Consider the following 15,184-nt stretch of genomic DNA (forward strand, 5'->3'; position numbering starts at 1 on the left):
CCTATATATTTGGTTTATTAACTTTATAATTTAAAATTAAAGTTTAATTTAAAAAAAGTCTTCCATTGACTTAAATTGCTAGAATGTTTGTCATTCAAAACCTATTTTTTGCAATAATGTGCTATTTGCGTACTTTTTTTAACATCTGTTTGAATTTGTATTTTCTCTTGCATTTATTTAACCGTATAGGACTGTGTAGATTCTCAAACAGCTGACTGAGAACAAGATGCTTATAATGTGTCAGCTAATTTCTGAAGCCATCTTTGCAGTAAATCTCTCTGAAACATTATTGTTTCAACATGTCTTCACCAAAAATAACAGCATCAAATAATCCAGAAGCACCACACCAAAAATAATAGCATCAAACAATCCAAAAGCACCACACCTCACAACAGGGTGTGTATTTATAGCATGATTTTGCTTGATTCTAGAATGACATTATATGTTATTGTAAAAGAAACAAAGGGCATTACAGTGACATCAGTTTGTAATCTTACAGGCACACCACCTGTATCAAAATCATGCATCATTTATCCGAATACACATTTTATTGACTATGGCACAGACTCACTTCTCTCTCATACAAAAGTAATGCTAAATGCTAGACAGAGTTTGTCGTGACGATTTATGGCAGCAAAGCATCAAGTACGCAAAGTGAAACGCAGGAAATGTAGGCTTTAGGACCCAGAGTCACAGCTCAGCGGAGGCAGGGCAAGGCTGACTCACTAAATATGTCTGAGGAATGAGAGAGAGAGAGAGAGAGAGAGAGGGAGGGAGAGGGAGAGAGGGAGAGGTAGAAGTGAAGAGAGGAGGGGAGAGAGAGGAGACCGGAGCAGAGGTGATCTTGCCCTCATTAGTGTCAGTACTACAGGATGATTATGGGTTGAGAAGGGAATGATGGAAGCAAACAAAGTTCTTCATTTCGTGCCATCCGGTAAGACCCACATGCACTATCACACATACACACACACATCCACACATATGCACATGTTCCTGCGCCGTCACAACTGAGGATCTGAGGGTTCCCTGAAATTTGAGACTGTGTGTGCTAAACATGTGCAGTGGAGAGGATGCATGTGTATTTGTGTGTTATTGTAAGTTTTCTCTCTGTTGAATCCTGCAGGTCTGTGGATTGTTTTTCTCACACGCTGCCACCACTGCTGCTGTTGCTGCTGTTCTTTGGGGTGCGTTATGCTGGAATGCAGACAGGCTTTTTTGGGACTGGTTTTCTGGAATGCGTCGTAAATGTTTTTACGCTGTTAATCTTAGTCGAGTAAACAGGAAAAAAGAAATATGACATCACGACTTTCAGATACCCGCACAGAAATTTCAGATGCACACGCGACGCACGTGAATATAAATGAGGGAGAGGGAGACATGGGAAAAGAGACTAATGCAAAACACAGATCAAAATCAAGTACCTAGGGCAGCGCTAGGAACAAAACCTAAATGCCTGATCAGGCGGTACAAGAGTGCGCGTGGAAACGAGCGGGTACGTGTAGTTGGTAGTCTTCTTGGAGAGTAGGTCTTATTTGTACGCAGTGTTACTGTTCAATTAATCTCATTGTGAGAAGTCAGTCTAATACCGCATGCAACACACATGCGCTGTTGTACCGCACAAGTGCACCTTCATCGCTCTCTTTCTGTCCTTTCCCTTCGCTCAAAGCCTCCGTGTAAACACAGTAGGTAATAGAAGTGGGAAGACACTAAATCTTGTGCTTGTCTTCCCCCCAATACACACAGACACACACACACACACACACACACACACATACATAATGAGACTGTGATTTGCATCCTTCGCCTGAGGGTTGAACTTCAAATCAGTTGATGTCTCAATTTTCTCTCCTTGTGTGATTACGTGTGTGTGTCTCTATGTGTGTGTGACACAAAGCATCAAGTGCGCATTTGATCAGGCTGTTGTAATCGACACTTACTTTGTGCCCGTCTCGACTTGTGGATAATCGTTGTGGCACTCTGTCAATACCATATTTTCCACAGAATCTCAATGTCATTGGAGCAGGTCATATGGGCCATCGGCACACTGTGACCATCTGAGAACTTTCTAATGTAGGCTATGCGATTCATAATTTAATGTAGGTGAACATTCACTGCAACAGGAATGAAGTTGCTTGATTGGTTAAGTGGATGAACGGATGGATGATAAAATAAAATGAATAATGAGGATAATGTAATAAACGATGTCCTCTGTCTTTTTACGACTGTCTTTCTCTCTAACGAGCATCGTGATTGCTCACCAACCTCTCATTACACACACATGAAAGGTGGACATTTTGTACCCAGATTCCTTTATTTACGATTTCCCCATGCTTGCGTATTGAATGTCCCATTTGCACTTGCAGATGGTGGGATATGAATAGATGTCATTTTCTGGAGGGCCGATCAACTTTTGCGTGGCTGTGCATCTTCTAATTTATCTGAGCGTGTGCGTATACAGTTATTCGCCGGGTCCCAGGGAGGTTGGTAATGCGGTTAGGCAATCTCTGACTTTTCTATTCCCCATTTGTCTTCCACCCACTGTACATTACAGTCTGCAAAGGAAATTAGAATCACACATTCCTCTGTTTATCTCCTCTGTTTATGGTACACTGTAAAACAGCCATATGGGCATCCTCTCTCATACAAAGAGCGGTGTCTGTGAGTGCAAAGGGAGCAGCCGTCGCAGTCGTTCACATGATGGAGAGATTGATCCTTCTGACCCTCTTCTGATTTACAGACACGGTCGTAATGTGGATATTTTTGGAGGCCTAAATATGCACGCAATGTTGAACTTTACTAAGTGCTGCTGTGTATTGTTTGCAAGAGCCTAATTAATTGGCATCTCTTCCGCTAAAAGTCTGATCGTAGAAAGACATGCCTCTGCTTCTCTGTAATGGATTAAATATAGCTCACAGGAAAAGTTGCAAATGCGCCGTCCTCACTTTCTGTTAGCGAATGTCAGGAACCCCCTCTCGCATCCACGCACACACAAACACCCACGCTCAGGCAAACAGACGCGCCCCCCGCCCACCCTTGGAGTAAACCTTAGATTGCTTCAAGATGTCGGAGGATGCCAGTGTTGATGAATTCCGACCTTTGATTGCGAAGCTGCCCGTGTGCCAAGGGAGAAACCTCACACACATGCCACTTTTGTGATACGCCACAACATGCATATGGCAGACAAACACACAGATGCGCAGCCACCTTTCTGATGCACTAGAACACACACGGTCAGTCGTCGTGTCAGGCTGTATGACAAACCGTCTTTGGCATAAACTAGATACCATCATGGCCTTCAAATGTCAAACAGTCTTACTGTTTTAGTTCAGAATTCACATTCCTCATAAGGACACTTATGATACAGCTGTATCCTTTTTCTGTTCTCTCTCACTTATGTTTTGTCTCCGGTTTGGTCTTCTTCTCTAGTGGCGGCGGTACTGTAGATTGTAAGGGGGAATGGTGGCCTGGCTTTAATAGAGGAAGAAGGGAATGTGCAAGCAATTAGCAGGAATCCCCCAGCAGAGCACTCACGATACCAGAGCAGCCGAGATATAAAGGAAAGAAAAATCTGTATTCCCTTGATGTACAGGACAATAATGTCCATGCAAACACATTTAAGCTGTGTGTTCCCTTGGTGCTGTGTGATTAAAGACGGCTTGTCATGTTGAAGCATGTTAGCGCTGCGGTCACTGGATCTTGACATCTACCTTTCTCTTTCAATTGCCATCTTCGTTTCTCTTTCCTGTGCTCAAGATGATGTTTTACAGGAATAAATGGGCTAAAGAGAGTGAGATCTAATGCCATTATCGTAATGTTAACTAGATGCTGGTTTTCCTGTTACTGTTTGGTGTGGTTTGCTTTTGCACACACTCCGCTCTGCGCATTTTCTCCTGCGGCTTATAGAGAGTGAGATGAAGAGAGGCAGATATGGAGACGCTGGCTCACATACGACTATATAACACCATGTGATGTGTAGAGTATGCATAGATCACTATCAGGGTCACCCGGTGATTGCTCCTATCACACTGTGAGAATGAGGTGAGACGGACGCATCAGCCAAGCTGTGCGCTGCAGAAACATCCCTACCATCTGAAATTCATCTAAAAGCACAGACTCAAATGGCTGCAGCTTCCGAATTTCCCTGCAAATTGCCAGGAAAGGTTATTTCAAACGAACATGTGAATAACATTATAACTGCGTTACACCTTACTCTGTGTCAGGGATTTAATAAATCTATTATCAGAAGGGTATTTTCTCTATGACAATCAGACGACCCTCAGATGGCATTCCAACAGACCGCCCACTGTCTGTTCACTGATGCATTTTGCACTCACGAAAAGCAAGAGCCGTCTGAAATTGCCAGTACTGGTCTGATTGGCCGGTACAACACATCTTCTGGGGTATAATGTGGAAAAAAGAGTGCTTTCAAGGTACCAGGTTGAGGAAGGATTTGTTTTCCAGGTTGCCATTTTTCTATATTTGAATAAGGATATTTATTTAGCACTTGAATGGACAAAATGTGTACACACATTCTTGAAAATTGCTGTTCACAGTTGCTGCATCCTCTTTTGAATTATTTCAGTTTTTTGCTGATTTATGGACCCTCTTCACACTCCAGGCTTCTCAGAAGCAGAAGTTGTCATAGTGAGGTAAACTTCTAGTGGTGAAGAATGGAAACTACCAAAAATATAATTTCTGCTTTCCCAGTTGCCCTAATAGCAAAAGAAAAAAATCCACAATAGCGTTTCTATGACTTTATAGAGGAAAAAAAAAATCTGGACAGATTGATTACGTTGTTCAGAAGAGAGAAAGATGTCAAATTTGCTGTTACTCCCTGAGCTGTTTTATTAGATGCAGTCACGCAGCAGAATAAGCAGAATTTAATGCCAAGGTAATAAAGCACAAAGTATGTTGTTATAAATGTGCATTACATTTGTTTTTTCATTAAAATAATGAAAAAAAGCTACATTGCTAGAATCAGGATTGTTAATAACTGTGGAAATGTGTCATCACAGTCTGTGAAAAGAGTCCATTGAATTGATTCAGGGGAAAGAATAATATAAAACACAAATATTTCTGATAAACGTGCCCCTAAAAGTCATGTAAGTAGGCAGTTCTTGACCAGAATAAACTCCGAACTGGACTAGACTTTAAAGTCAAATGCATCTCCCAGCAGAGGAGAATTGATGTGTGTCGCGTCACACTTGCTAATTCAGCTTGGCCTTTCTAAAATCTTTTTATATGTTAAAGACAGCATGCTTATTTGCATGCAGAAACAGTAATTTTCCTCATTTAATAATTATAACATTGAGTTATAACAATACTCCCACAACAGCATGCTTATTAATATTTCTTTGTCTCTTTCCACGGTTTATTTGTGGCGAGAATGCATCGTCAACTGTTTGGCTTTTTCTCTCAAGGAATTTTCTGTCGAGCAGCCTCACAGACACAACTCTGTCTCTCTCCTTCTCCTCGGCTCATCACACTCTTTTCTTATTCTCAAAAGAACCAGCATGTGTGTGTGTATGTGTGTCATTATTGGTCTTCAGAAGGAATTCCCTCTCTAAGCAGTCGGAGACTCGAGTGCCAAAAAGCCTGCAGGCATATTAAGTCTCTTTCCTGCTCGCTCTCTCATAGGGCTGTAAGTGACATTAAAAAGTGGCAGAGAGCACCTTTAATCTGTCTCATGTGTCTCTCTTTCTGTCTGTCTGTGTAGTAGAGGTGTATCTATGCTAAAGGACCATCAATACACCCTTAGAAAAGTAAAAACCATCAAAACCTGCAAGAGACGGCTTGTCGTATCTGTGGCAAAGACAGTCATATCTGTGGCAAAGCATGGTCCTACTTGTACAGGTATAGCCGGATTAAAAGAGCTCAAAAACCTAAGGTCTGTGAAATAACAACGACTAAATTCCCAAACAGCATCTCTAAACCCAAAGCACATGTTTTCTGTATTTGTACATTCTCTTGTGACACAGCTGTAAATGGCTTATGTAAAAGGTGCATTCACATGTTTAATGTGCTTTTATATTGCAGGCCATGTGCCCTGTTTTTTACCTTCAATTTTTTAATGCACATTGTCCATTTGTCAGGGCAGGGATTAATGTTTTTGGTCTGCCTGAGTGTGGTGCCATATGGCTGGATGTAACAGCCGCACAAACTCAATTTACTAGATTTATTCTCTTGATGAAAAGTTAAAGGGATATCTCTCCCAAAAATAATTCTGTAATCATTTATTCACCTTCTTGTCGTTCCAAACCCCTTAGTTTTCTTGCTTCTGTGGAATATGAAAGATGTTTTGAAGAATTTGCTTCTCATACATTGAAAATATTGTATGGGTATAGGGGCTGTTGAGCTCAGAAAATGAAAAAGAAAAATATTCACAAGTTTTTTATTGTAGTAGTCCATATGACTTATTACAATACATTCCTAGTCAACAATATCTTTAAAATATACAATAGCTTTGAGATGAACAGACAGATACATGATGCATGTTTGGTTTGATTTTGCACTTTTTCATCAGTTAAAATGTTATTTGCTGTTATTTGTGACTAAAATTAGTTTTAGTTTTAGTCATGTTTAGACGTCAAAATATTGACTACATTTAAAGAATATTTTCATCAAGAAAACAAAAATTATTACTAAAAAAAATAATTAACAGACCCACTTTATTTTAAGTGTCTTTACCTACTATGTATGTACTGTATTAACATAAATTAATAATTTGATACTATGCATTTATTGTTTTTACGTTGTATTTTTTTAAAATACCTGCCATGTTATTACATTTATAATTAAACTGTCAGACTGATCTCATGAAATGGCATTTGTATGACACGCCAATTCGTATTTCCATTTTTGGCGTGCTATCAACACGCATAATCGATTTTCAGCGTGTTTATCAACGCCGTTGACTTACATTACTGTATATATAAATATATTACCTACCCCAACCCCGTCCCTAAACCTACCCGTCACTGGGGTTAATACCATTTATGAGTCTTCCCCTACCATCCTAGGAAAAAAAATATCGCTCCCCAGATGTAGATGTACATTTTGCTTCGTTTCGCTCGTACATTTAACGGCGTGTACATACACGCTGTCACGGGTTATGGTGCAGGATGAAGAAGAGGCTGAGACAGAAATCTCCAATTCCAACATTTACTAAGATCTCCCAAAACAACAAACAGGTACAGGCAGGTTGACAGGCAAAAGGTAACTCTCACATAAACACGTAACATGTTCAACGACCGACAAGGACAGACTGAACAGAAGCAAACGAAATACAAGCATGAATCAGACATAACAAGGTGAAAACAGGTGACACTGATGATGATAACGAGGGACAGGCTGGTAAGTGAGGGAGTGAATACAGGTGTGGAGACGAGGAGGATTCTGGGAAGTGTAGTGAAGATGACTGAGACAGACAGGTGCAGACGAAGACTGTGACAGAACGCCCCCCTTCAACAAGGCGCGACCTCGCGCCGTAGAACATCAATGGGGTGGGGGGGCGGGCGCCCTGAAGGCTGGCCAGGGCGTGGCCAAACTGGGACGGGAAGCCTCCAGGGCGGATCAGGAAGTGCAGGCGGCCAGGGCGGGGCAGGACGTGCAGGCGGCCAGGGCGGAGCAGGACGTGAAGGCGGCCAGGGCGGAGCAGGACGTGAAGGCGGCCAGGGCGGAGCAGGACGTGGCCAGGGCGGAGCAGGACATGGGCGTGGCCAGGGCGGTGGAGACCCTTCGGGCGGCCATGGCGGTGCGGACCCTTCGGGCGGCCATGGCGGTGCGGACCCTTCGGGCGGCCATGGCGGTGCGGACCCTTCGGGCGGCCATGGCGATGGAGGCCCTTCGGGCGGCCATGGCGATGGAGGCCCTTCGGGCGGCCATGGCGATGGAGGCCCTTCGGGCGGCCATGGCGATGGAGGCCCTTCGGGCGGCCATGGCGGAGCCCTATGGCCCCCCCCCAAAAATTTAATGGGGAGAGTGACAGAGTCATTACTAGTCTCTGGGCTGGACGGAACCAGCGGTGAAGGGGTCTCTGGGCTGGACGGAACCAGCGGTGAAGGGGTCTCTGGGCTGGACGGAACCAGCGGCGAAGGGGTCTCTGGGCTGGATGGAACCAGCGGCGAAGGGGTCTCTGGGCTGGACGGAACCAGCGGCGAAGGGGTCTCTGGGCTGGACGGAACCAGCGGCGAAGGGGTCTCTGGGCTGGACGGAACCAGCGGCGAAGGGGTCTCTGGGCTGGACGGAACCAGCGGCGAAGGGGTCTCCGGGCTGGACGGAACCAGCGGCGAAGGCTTGATGCAGGACGGATCTGTCTCAGGCTGGGCAGGCATGACGTGAATCGTCTCTGGCTGGGCAGGCTGGACGTGAATCGTCTCTGGCTGGGCAGGCCGGACGTGAATCGTCTCTGGCTGGGCAGGCCGGACGTGAATCGTCTCTGGCTGGGCAGGCCGGACGTGAATCGTCTCTGGCTGGGCAGGCTGGACGTAAATCGTCTCTGGCTGGGCAGGCCGGACGTGAATCGTCTCTGGCTGGGCAGGCCGGACGTGAATCGTCTCTGGCTGGGCAGGCTGGACGTGTATCGTCTCTGGCTGGGCAGGCTGGACGTGAATCGTCTCTGGCTGGGCAGGCTGGACGTGAATCGTCTCTGGCTGGGCAGGCATGACACTTAATGTCTCAGACGTGGCGGGCATGACGCATACTGCCTTGGGCTCGGCAGATCTGGCGTGAAGTGCGGGCTCGGCAGAACTGGCGTTAAGTGCAGGCTTCCTGGGAACGAGGATCAGACGAGGCCGTCTACTCGGCTGGAGATTCCCCAGAAGTGTTGCGGGGTTCATGTTGTTTTGGTCGGTCGTTCTGTCACGGGTTATGGTGCAGGATGAAGAAGAGGCTGAGACAGAAATCTCCAATTCCAACATTTACTAAGATCTCCCAAAACAACAAACAGGTACAGGCAGGTTGACAGGCAAAAGGTAACTCTCACATAAACACGTAACATGTTCAACGACCGACAAGGACAGACTGAACAGAAGCAAACGAAATACAAGCATGAATCAGACATAACAAGGTGAAAACAGGTGACACTGATGATGATAACGAGGGACAGGCTGGTAAGTGAGGGAGTGAATACAGGTGTGGAGACGAGGAGGATTCTGGGAAGTGTAGTGAAGATGACTAAGACAGACAGGTGCAGACGAAGACTGTGACACACGCGGAATCACTCGGACATTTAACGGCATAAACATACACGCAAAAGATGACGGTTCGTTTCGGCGTGGACATACACGCGGATAGCTCAAAATGCGTATAGATAACACGCCACTTGACTTGAAAGTGGCATGTATGTTTACGCAAAGTCATGATGCCATGTTGAAACTGTTGACCCCACCCTTTAACTTAAAGGGGTCATATAATGCCATTTTTATACAAGCTAATATGATTCTTTAGGGTCTAAATTAAAAGTTTGTAATATACTTTAATTCAAAATTCTCATTAGTATTGTAAGAAAACACTTATTTTACCTGGTCAAAAACAGCTCTGTTTTCAGCACGCCGTTTCAGTGCATATGACTTTAAATGATAATGAGCTTTGCTCACCCCGCCTCTCTGTTCTGTGCGTACACGTTTGTAACACAATAACACAATAACCATAACGCGTTGTTCAGTATAAACGTGGGATTATGAATTATATTGAGAACGTCATACATAGAAAACATGCCGTAATGTACCCTGAGTGTAAACCTTAGACGCATTCATTGTGAAGCGTGCAGCTAGCGATTTGCAAAGATTAATATATTAATATAAAGTTTAATAAAACGTTACACTCACTTCCGTTCTTCTGGAGATTCAGCAGGAACACGAATATCTGGTACCGATCCTTTTTTTCATGAGCAGCTTCTTAGCAAATCCAGCTTTATACTGATCCTCGTTTATAAAGCAGTCTGGTGTGAGAAATGATTCGCGCAAACATGAAAGCATTGACGTTGCTCGTGGGGAATATTCCCTTCGAAAACAAACTCAGCCACTGCGTCTTCAGCGGTTCGGATTTAGGAACATTAAAATGACTGCTGTGTTCGTTATTACACCCAAGAACAGAACACCACAATCGCTTAGACGCCATTCTGCTCATAGACAGTGCTCCAGCATATCAACAATGACCGCGCCGGTCCGCGCGGACTATGATTGACAGCTCCCTCATGAGCGAGGGCGGGTCTGTGTTGAAACGCTCCTGTCATTCAACAATCGTGGGAGGGGCGTGCAAGCTTGTGACGTCACAGGCTCGAACGGCTCGATTTGAGGCAGGGGAAAACATTTAAGGAGATTAAAACAAAACCACTGGATGGATTTTTATCATTATATGATGGTTGTGTACAGACACTGCCAACACACATTTCAGTACAATCAACTTGTAAAAGTGCATGTACCATTATATGACCCCTTTAACCAAACCACTAACCACTTGCCCTGTACCTAACCTTAACCATATCCCACCTCAATAGCAGCAAAAGCATTTTGCAATACAAGATGAACACAATATATTGGATTACACTTTATTTTAAGGTGTCCTTTTTAGAGTACGATTACACAAATAAGTAATATTAATTAAAGTCCCCCTGTAGTCAATCATTTTATTCCTTAAAACTCATCTTTGATCACCAAAATTAAAATAAAAAATTATCTGAAAAAAATGTCTTCATGCCTTAAAATAGCTTGAATGTACTACACCCTTGCTTCATTTACAGTAGTATATGCGGATCTATGAATATGCAAATTAGCCCCACCTCCACTCATTCACGCCAGCTCATAGATTCACTCGGTCAACTTACTAGTGATGGGAAGTTCGTATCATTTTACTGACTCTCTTGTTCGATCTCGTTCATCAAAATGAACAAATCTTTTTTTCGAGTAATTTCGTTCATTTAAGTGGCTTTAAATGTACTTTTAACAGGCAAATTCCCCGAACACATCCACCTATGCAATCTTGATCATATTCTGAATTAAGAAATCATTATAATGCAGTCAAAAATTATTTACTGGGAACATAAATAATTACTTTACCTTCTGAGTCTTTCGATCATTTCGTTAAACCGAGGTCCTGACTCTCTGTGGTCATTAAAAATCCCAGGATGTCCTTCGAAAAAGAGTAGGGGGTGTAACCCCGGCATCCTGGCCAAATTTGCCCGTTTGGCCTCTATCCATCATGGCCTCCTGATCATCCCCATATACTGATTGGCTTCATCACTGTCTCCTCTCCACCAGTAAGCTGGTGTGTGGTGGGCGTTCTGGTGCAATATGGCTGCCGTCGCATCATCCAGGTGGATGCTGCACATTGGTGGTGGTTGAAGAGATTCCCCCTTCCATGTAAAGCGCTTTGAGTACCCAGAAAAGCGTCATAAAAATGTAACAAGTTATTATTATTATTTGTCACGTGACAGACGCAATGAACGGATCGTTCTTGAATGACCCATCACTACAACTTATTGAGGTAAACGCTGCACAATGAAATCGCTCTTTACAACGTCATACACATAGTTGCTTGCAACTTTGCGTAATAAGGACACTGTAAAAAGTGTTACTGATTTTTTGACATCAGTATAGAGTAGTAAAAAACATCAAATATAAAGTGTGACCCGATTAAAAATTACAGTTAACACTGTGCACAATGATACATCCAAAGATGGCTTGTCAAGATGAGTCCAGAACAGAGGACTTTTGATGATACTTATATAACTTTTGGTGCCTGACAGCCTCTGTCCCTATTTATTTTTAATTCCATGGAAGAAAGAAAGTCATACTGGTTTGAAATGACATGAGGCTGAGTACAAAATGTAAACTTGCATTAACTGCTGTTATCAGTCCTGAAGATCTGGATGCATCACGGCTGCATAACTTCCGATGCACTTATTATGAGGTTCAATTACAAAAAGGAATATCACATTAAGGTTGCTGTCTTGTGTGACCTAGCACCTCTGTGATGAGCTCTTTTAACTGTGTGTGTGTGTGTGTGAGTGTGAGAAAGAGAGGACAACTTTACTATACACTCCTGCTTTCACACCAGACAAACTACACAGCCACCTCATCCATAACACACTCACTCTTGCACTGTTGTTTCATCTTCTTGTACTTTTATCTACAAATTTGCATTATTCGCCAGAGAGAGTTGTTCTATCCTGACTGTATTTTTCTAGCGTGTCTGGTCTAGTCTGAAAAAAAAAATACAAAAATGAAAGCAACGAGAGAAGGAAAAGGAGACAGAGAGAGCGATACTGATGCATATTTGATCTTTTATGCTCTTTATCTTGAGTATGAAACCGAATAGATGCACAGGCTGTTTGTGGTTTTGTTGCACACTAACCACATACAAGAGTATTTCTTAACAACCAGACCACCACGCTTTAAAGAGACACCCCTCTCACTGCTCGCTGGCGCAGAGAGCCTGAAATTGCCTGTGTGTGTTTGTGTGTGTGTAAAGGGAAAGGACTGACTGGTTACTAAGCCTCAGTCTGTGACTCACACATCAGCTCATCTCTGTAGTTGAGCTGAATCTAGTCATGGTATTAAATACACATGCAAACAATGATGATCTGTGTGCTTGAGAGTAAAACTACACTGACATTCAAATATTCAAACACACGCACACACAATAAAGACCTGTTCTGCCAGCTCTTGCTTCCTGTTTGCCAATACTGCACTTCCTGTGTTAGTAATGATGATCAGATATTAGGAGTTTGTTTGCTACTCAGTCTGCACCAGGTATTTTCTGTTTTTTGAATTTGAGTTATCAATTGTCCTTGTTTCCTTGTATTAATGTGATTTGCAGGATTTTAAGATTAGATTTATTCCAAAAAAGCTTTTGTTTAGTCTCTTTGTCCCTCCTTTTCTCTCATTCTTTTTACAATATATATATTATTGTAGAAAATTGTTATATTGGAATTTCTGATTAGTGATAGATACCCCTGAGAAACTCTGTACATCCCTGTATACATTGGATTGATTTTAATAACTTTAATGTACTTAAAGTGTGCGTCTAGCTCTAAGAAAATACAAGTATCGGTATCGGATCAGGACTCGGTATCAGCAGATATTCAATATTCAATTTCTTATCGGATCGGGGGCACAAAAAACTTGATTGGGACATCCCTAGTCTGCTCTGGCTCTAGCCAGTGTAGCAGGCCTACAGTAACCCCTAAAGAGGAAGTGTGATGCTTAAAGTCATGCCCATCCCTGGCCCTGAGTGATTTAAGGCTGAAAGTGCTGCAGCTACACTTCCTCTATCAGTCCTGCTCACTTCCTTTGCACATCAACAGGCGGTCCGTGAGCGGCATCCGGTGAAAATAAGCATGCAGTAATGTGGCATTAGAGAAATATCTTCAGATCAGACGTTGAGCCAGAGGTTGGTAAAGGTTGGTCACATAGTACCCATAGCTGGAGGCAGCAGAGACAAAGTACCAAGTGAAAGGTCAGAGTGGGGTAAATAGCAGTGACTACGTCCCCTCCGGAGGGCCTGTAGGCATGGCTGGGCTGAAGGTGTTTTGTCTCTAGGGACGGTTTTGATGGGAACATGCACAGAATACCAATCGGCTGGTGTGTCGTCACAGACTTTGAATGGCAGGGGAGGGAGAGAGTTGTTTTTCCGTCTGCCTCACCAGCTTACACTCTGCTTCCTAAATTATTTTACGACGGGGGGACATTTAAAGAATTATGGGTTTGCTGGCTCAAGAAGTAATTTATGCAAATGCTATAGTGCATGTTGTTGATTAGACCTGGGTGGGCTGCAAGCATCTTGTAATAGCATTGTATGAGTTGGAATGCAAGGGTGACCTTATACGGTGACCTTGGGGCTTTTACTGTAATCATAGATATCAGTCAGAGTAGACTCTAAATCTTATTTGATGTAAACTGCTATGAGACTCTGAAGGATAGGTTTGTCCCTGTGTTTTGATTGTTCAACTGATGAAAATTTTAAATTATGTCTTTTAACAGGTTTTCAGTAGAAATCTCCTGAAAACTCCAGGTTGTAAAAATTAGATATGATATTTGTTTTGTAGGATAAACTCTACAAATCGAGAGACACTAATCACTTTCACACTTGTTCAAAACTGTTAAATCACAAATTTAATTGTTGAACTATATTTACAACGTCTGCTTTTTAAACATCTTTTATTTGTATTGCTACACATAAAAAATCATACATCAGCATTCAGCATCAAAAAATGATGGAATTAGTCTAAAATGACCTTTAAATAGATTACCGTCATTACCGTCAGATCCTGTTCACGCATGTAAAATTCTGTTAATATTGGGTCATAACCACTATAGGGTCATAACACCCCCTTTAGAATCACATAATCAGAAAAGGCCAAATTGTACTCTATTACACTCTGCTGTCTGTGTTATTTGGATGACAAAAAAGATAAGTAAAGTTTTTAGGATGATCTGCTTCTGCAGTCTAACAGCTCTTGTCAATGTCGAAATGACTGAGACACCCAATCAAAGCAAAGAAGGTGGACTTCAAGCGTGGTGGTTCCATTTTAACAATCATGAAAAGTATTCAACTTTTTTTTGTCCATTTTGAATTGAAAATAGCCTATATACTATTACTACTACCTAATTACTATTTGTTATTGAACGTGATGAGACAAGAACAGGGACGGATTATCTCACGGGACTACTGGGGGCACGTGCCCAGGGCACTAGAGCAGAGCCCAGACCGCTCAACGAGAAATCCGAGTGTCGCGCTGCACCACCAAACCCATACACAAATCGGAGTGCCGCTATCACCATTATTATTATTATTATTTGTAAATAGTTAAAATGCATGACTTGCAATAAATTCTAGTAATTTTACTATTTGTTACACATGCTTTTTTTCTTTGTCAACTGTTTATGTTCATTTAAGACATAGCCGACTGTGTTTAGGAGGATATTTTGACATATTTTAGCATGTATTTGTCCGTTCAAGTGCAAAAAGACGTGGAAGATAACTCAGTATCCCACACTATACAGTATGAGAGGCGGCTTTCTTTGTGCACAAGTTTTGGATGTGTGTGCTGCACAGAAAACAGCGCGTGGGTCTTCTTGTGCTTGAATGGTTTTAAGTCATTTTAAAATGCACACAAAGGAATCGATAAGAGGAATCAAAATTTTAATGAGCATCAGAATGTTAGCTTAGATATGTCTTTGTT

General features: G+C 42.7%; 1 protein-coding gene across 8 annotated transcripts in view; it reads left to right on the forward strand.

Annotated features, from left to right (window-relative positions):
- Positions 1–15,184, forward strand: part of slc4a11 (solute carrier family 4 member 11) — a 73,496-nt gene that overhangs the window by 8,048 nt on the left and 50,264 nt on the right. For 2 of the 8 annotated variants that reach the window (XM_056248010.1, XM_056248015.1), the window contains exon 1: positions 761–934. The exons of the other annotated variants lie outside the window; for them this stretch is intronic. In XM_056248010.1, the coding sequence (XP_056103985.1) occupies positions 895–934 (40 nt within the window). In that variant the 5' untranslated portion in view covers positions 761–894. Of the gene's footprint in view, positions 1–760; positions 935–15,184 lie in introns of those variants that run through there. 8 annotated transcript variants of the gene reach the window in all.

This window comes from Rhinichthys klamathensis, unplaced genomic scaffold, assembly GCF_029890125.1.
Source record: "Rhinichthys klamathensis goyatoka isolate OS25496 unplaced genomic scaffold, OSU_Roscu_1.1 h1tg000053l_1, whole genome shotgun sequence".
Taxonomy (NCBI): domain Eukaryota; kingdom Metazoa; phylum Chordata; class Actinopteri; order Cypriniformes; family Leuciscidae; genus Rhinichthys; species Rhinichthys klamathensis.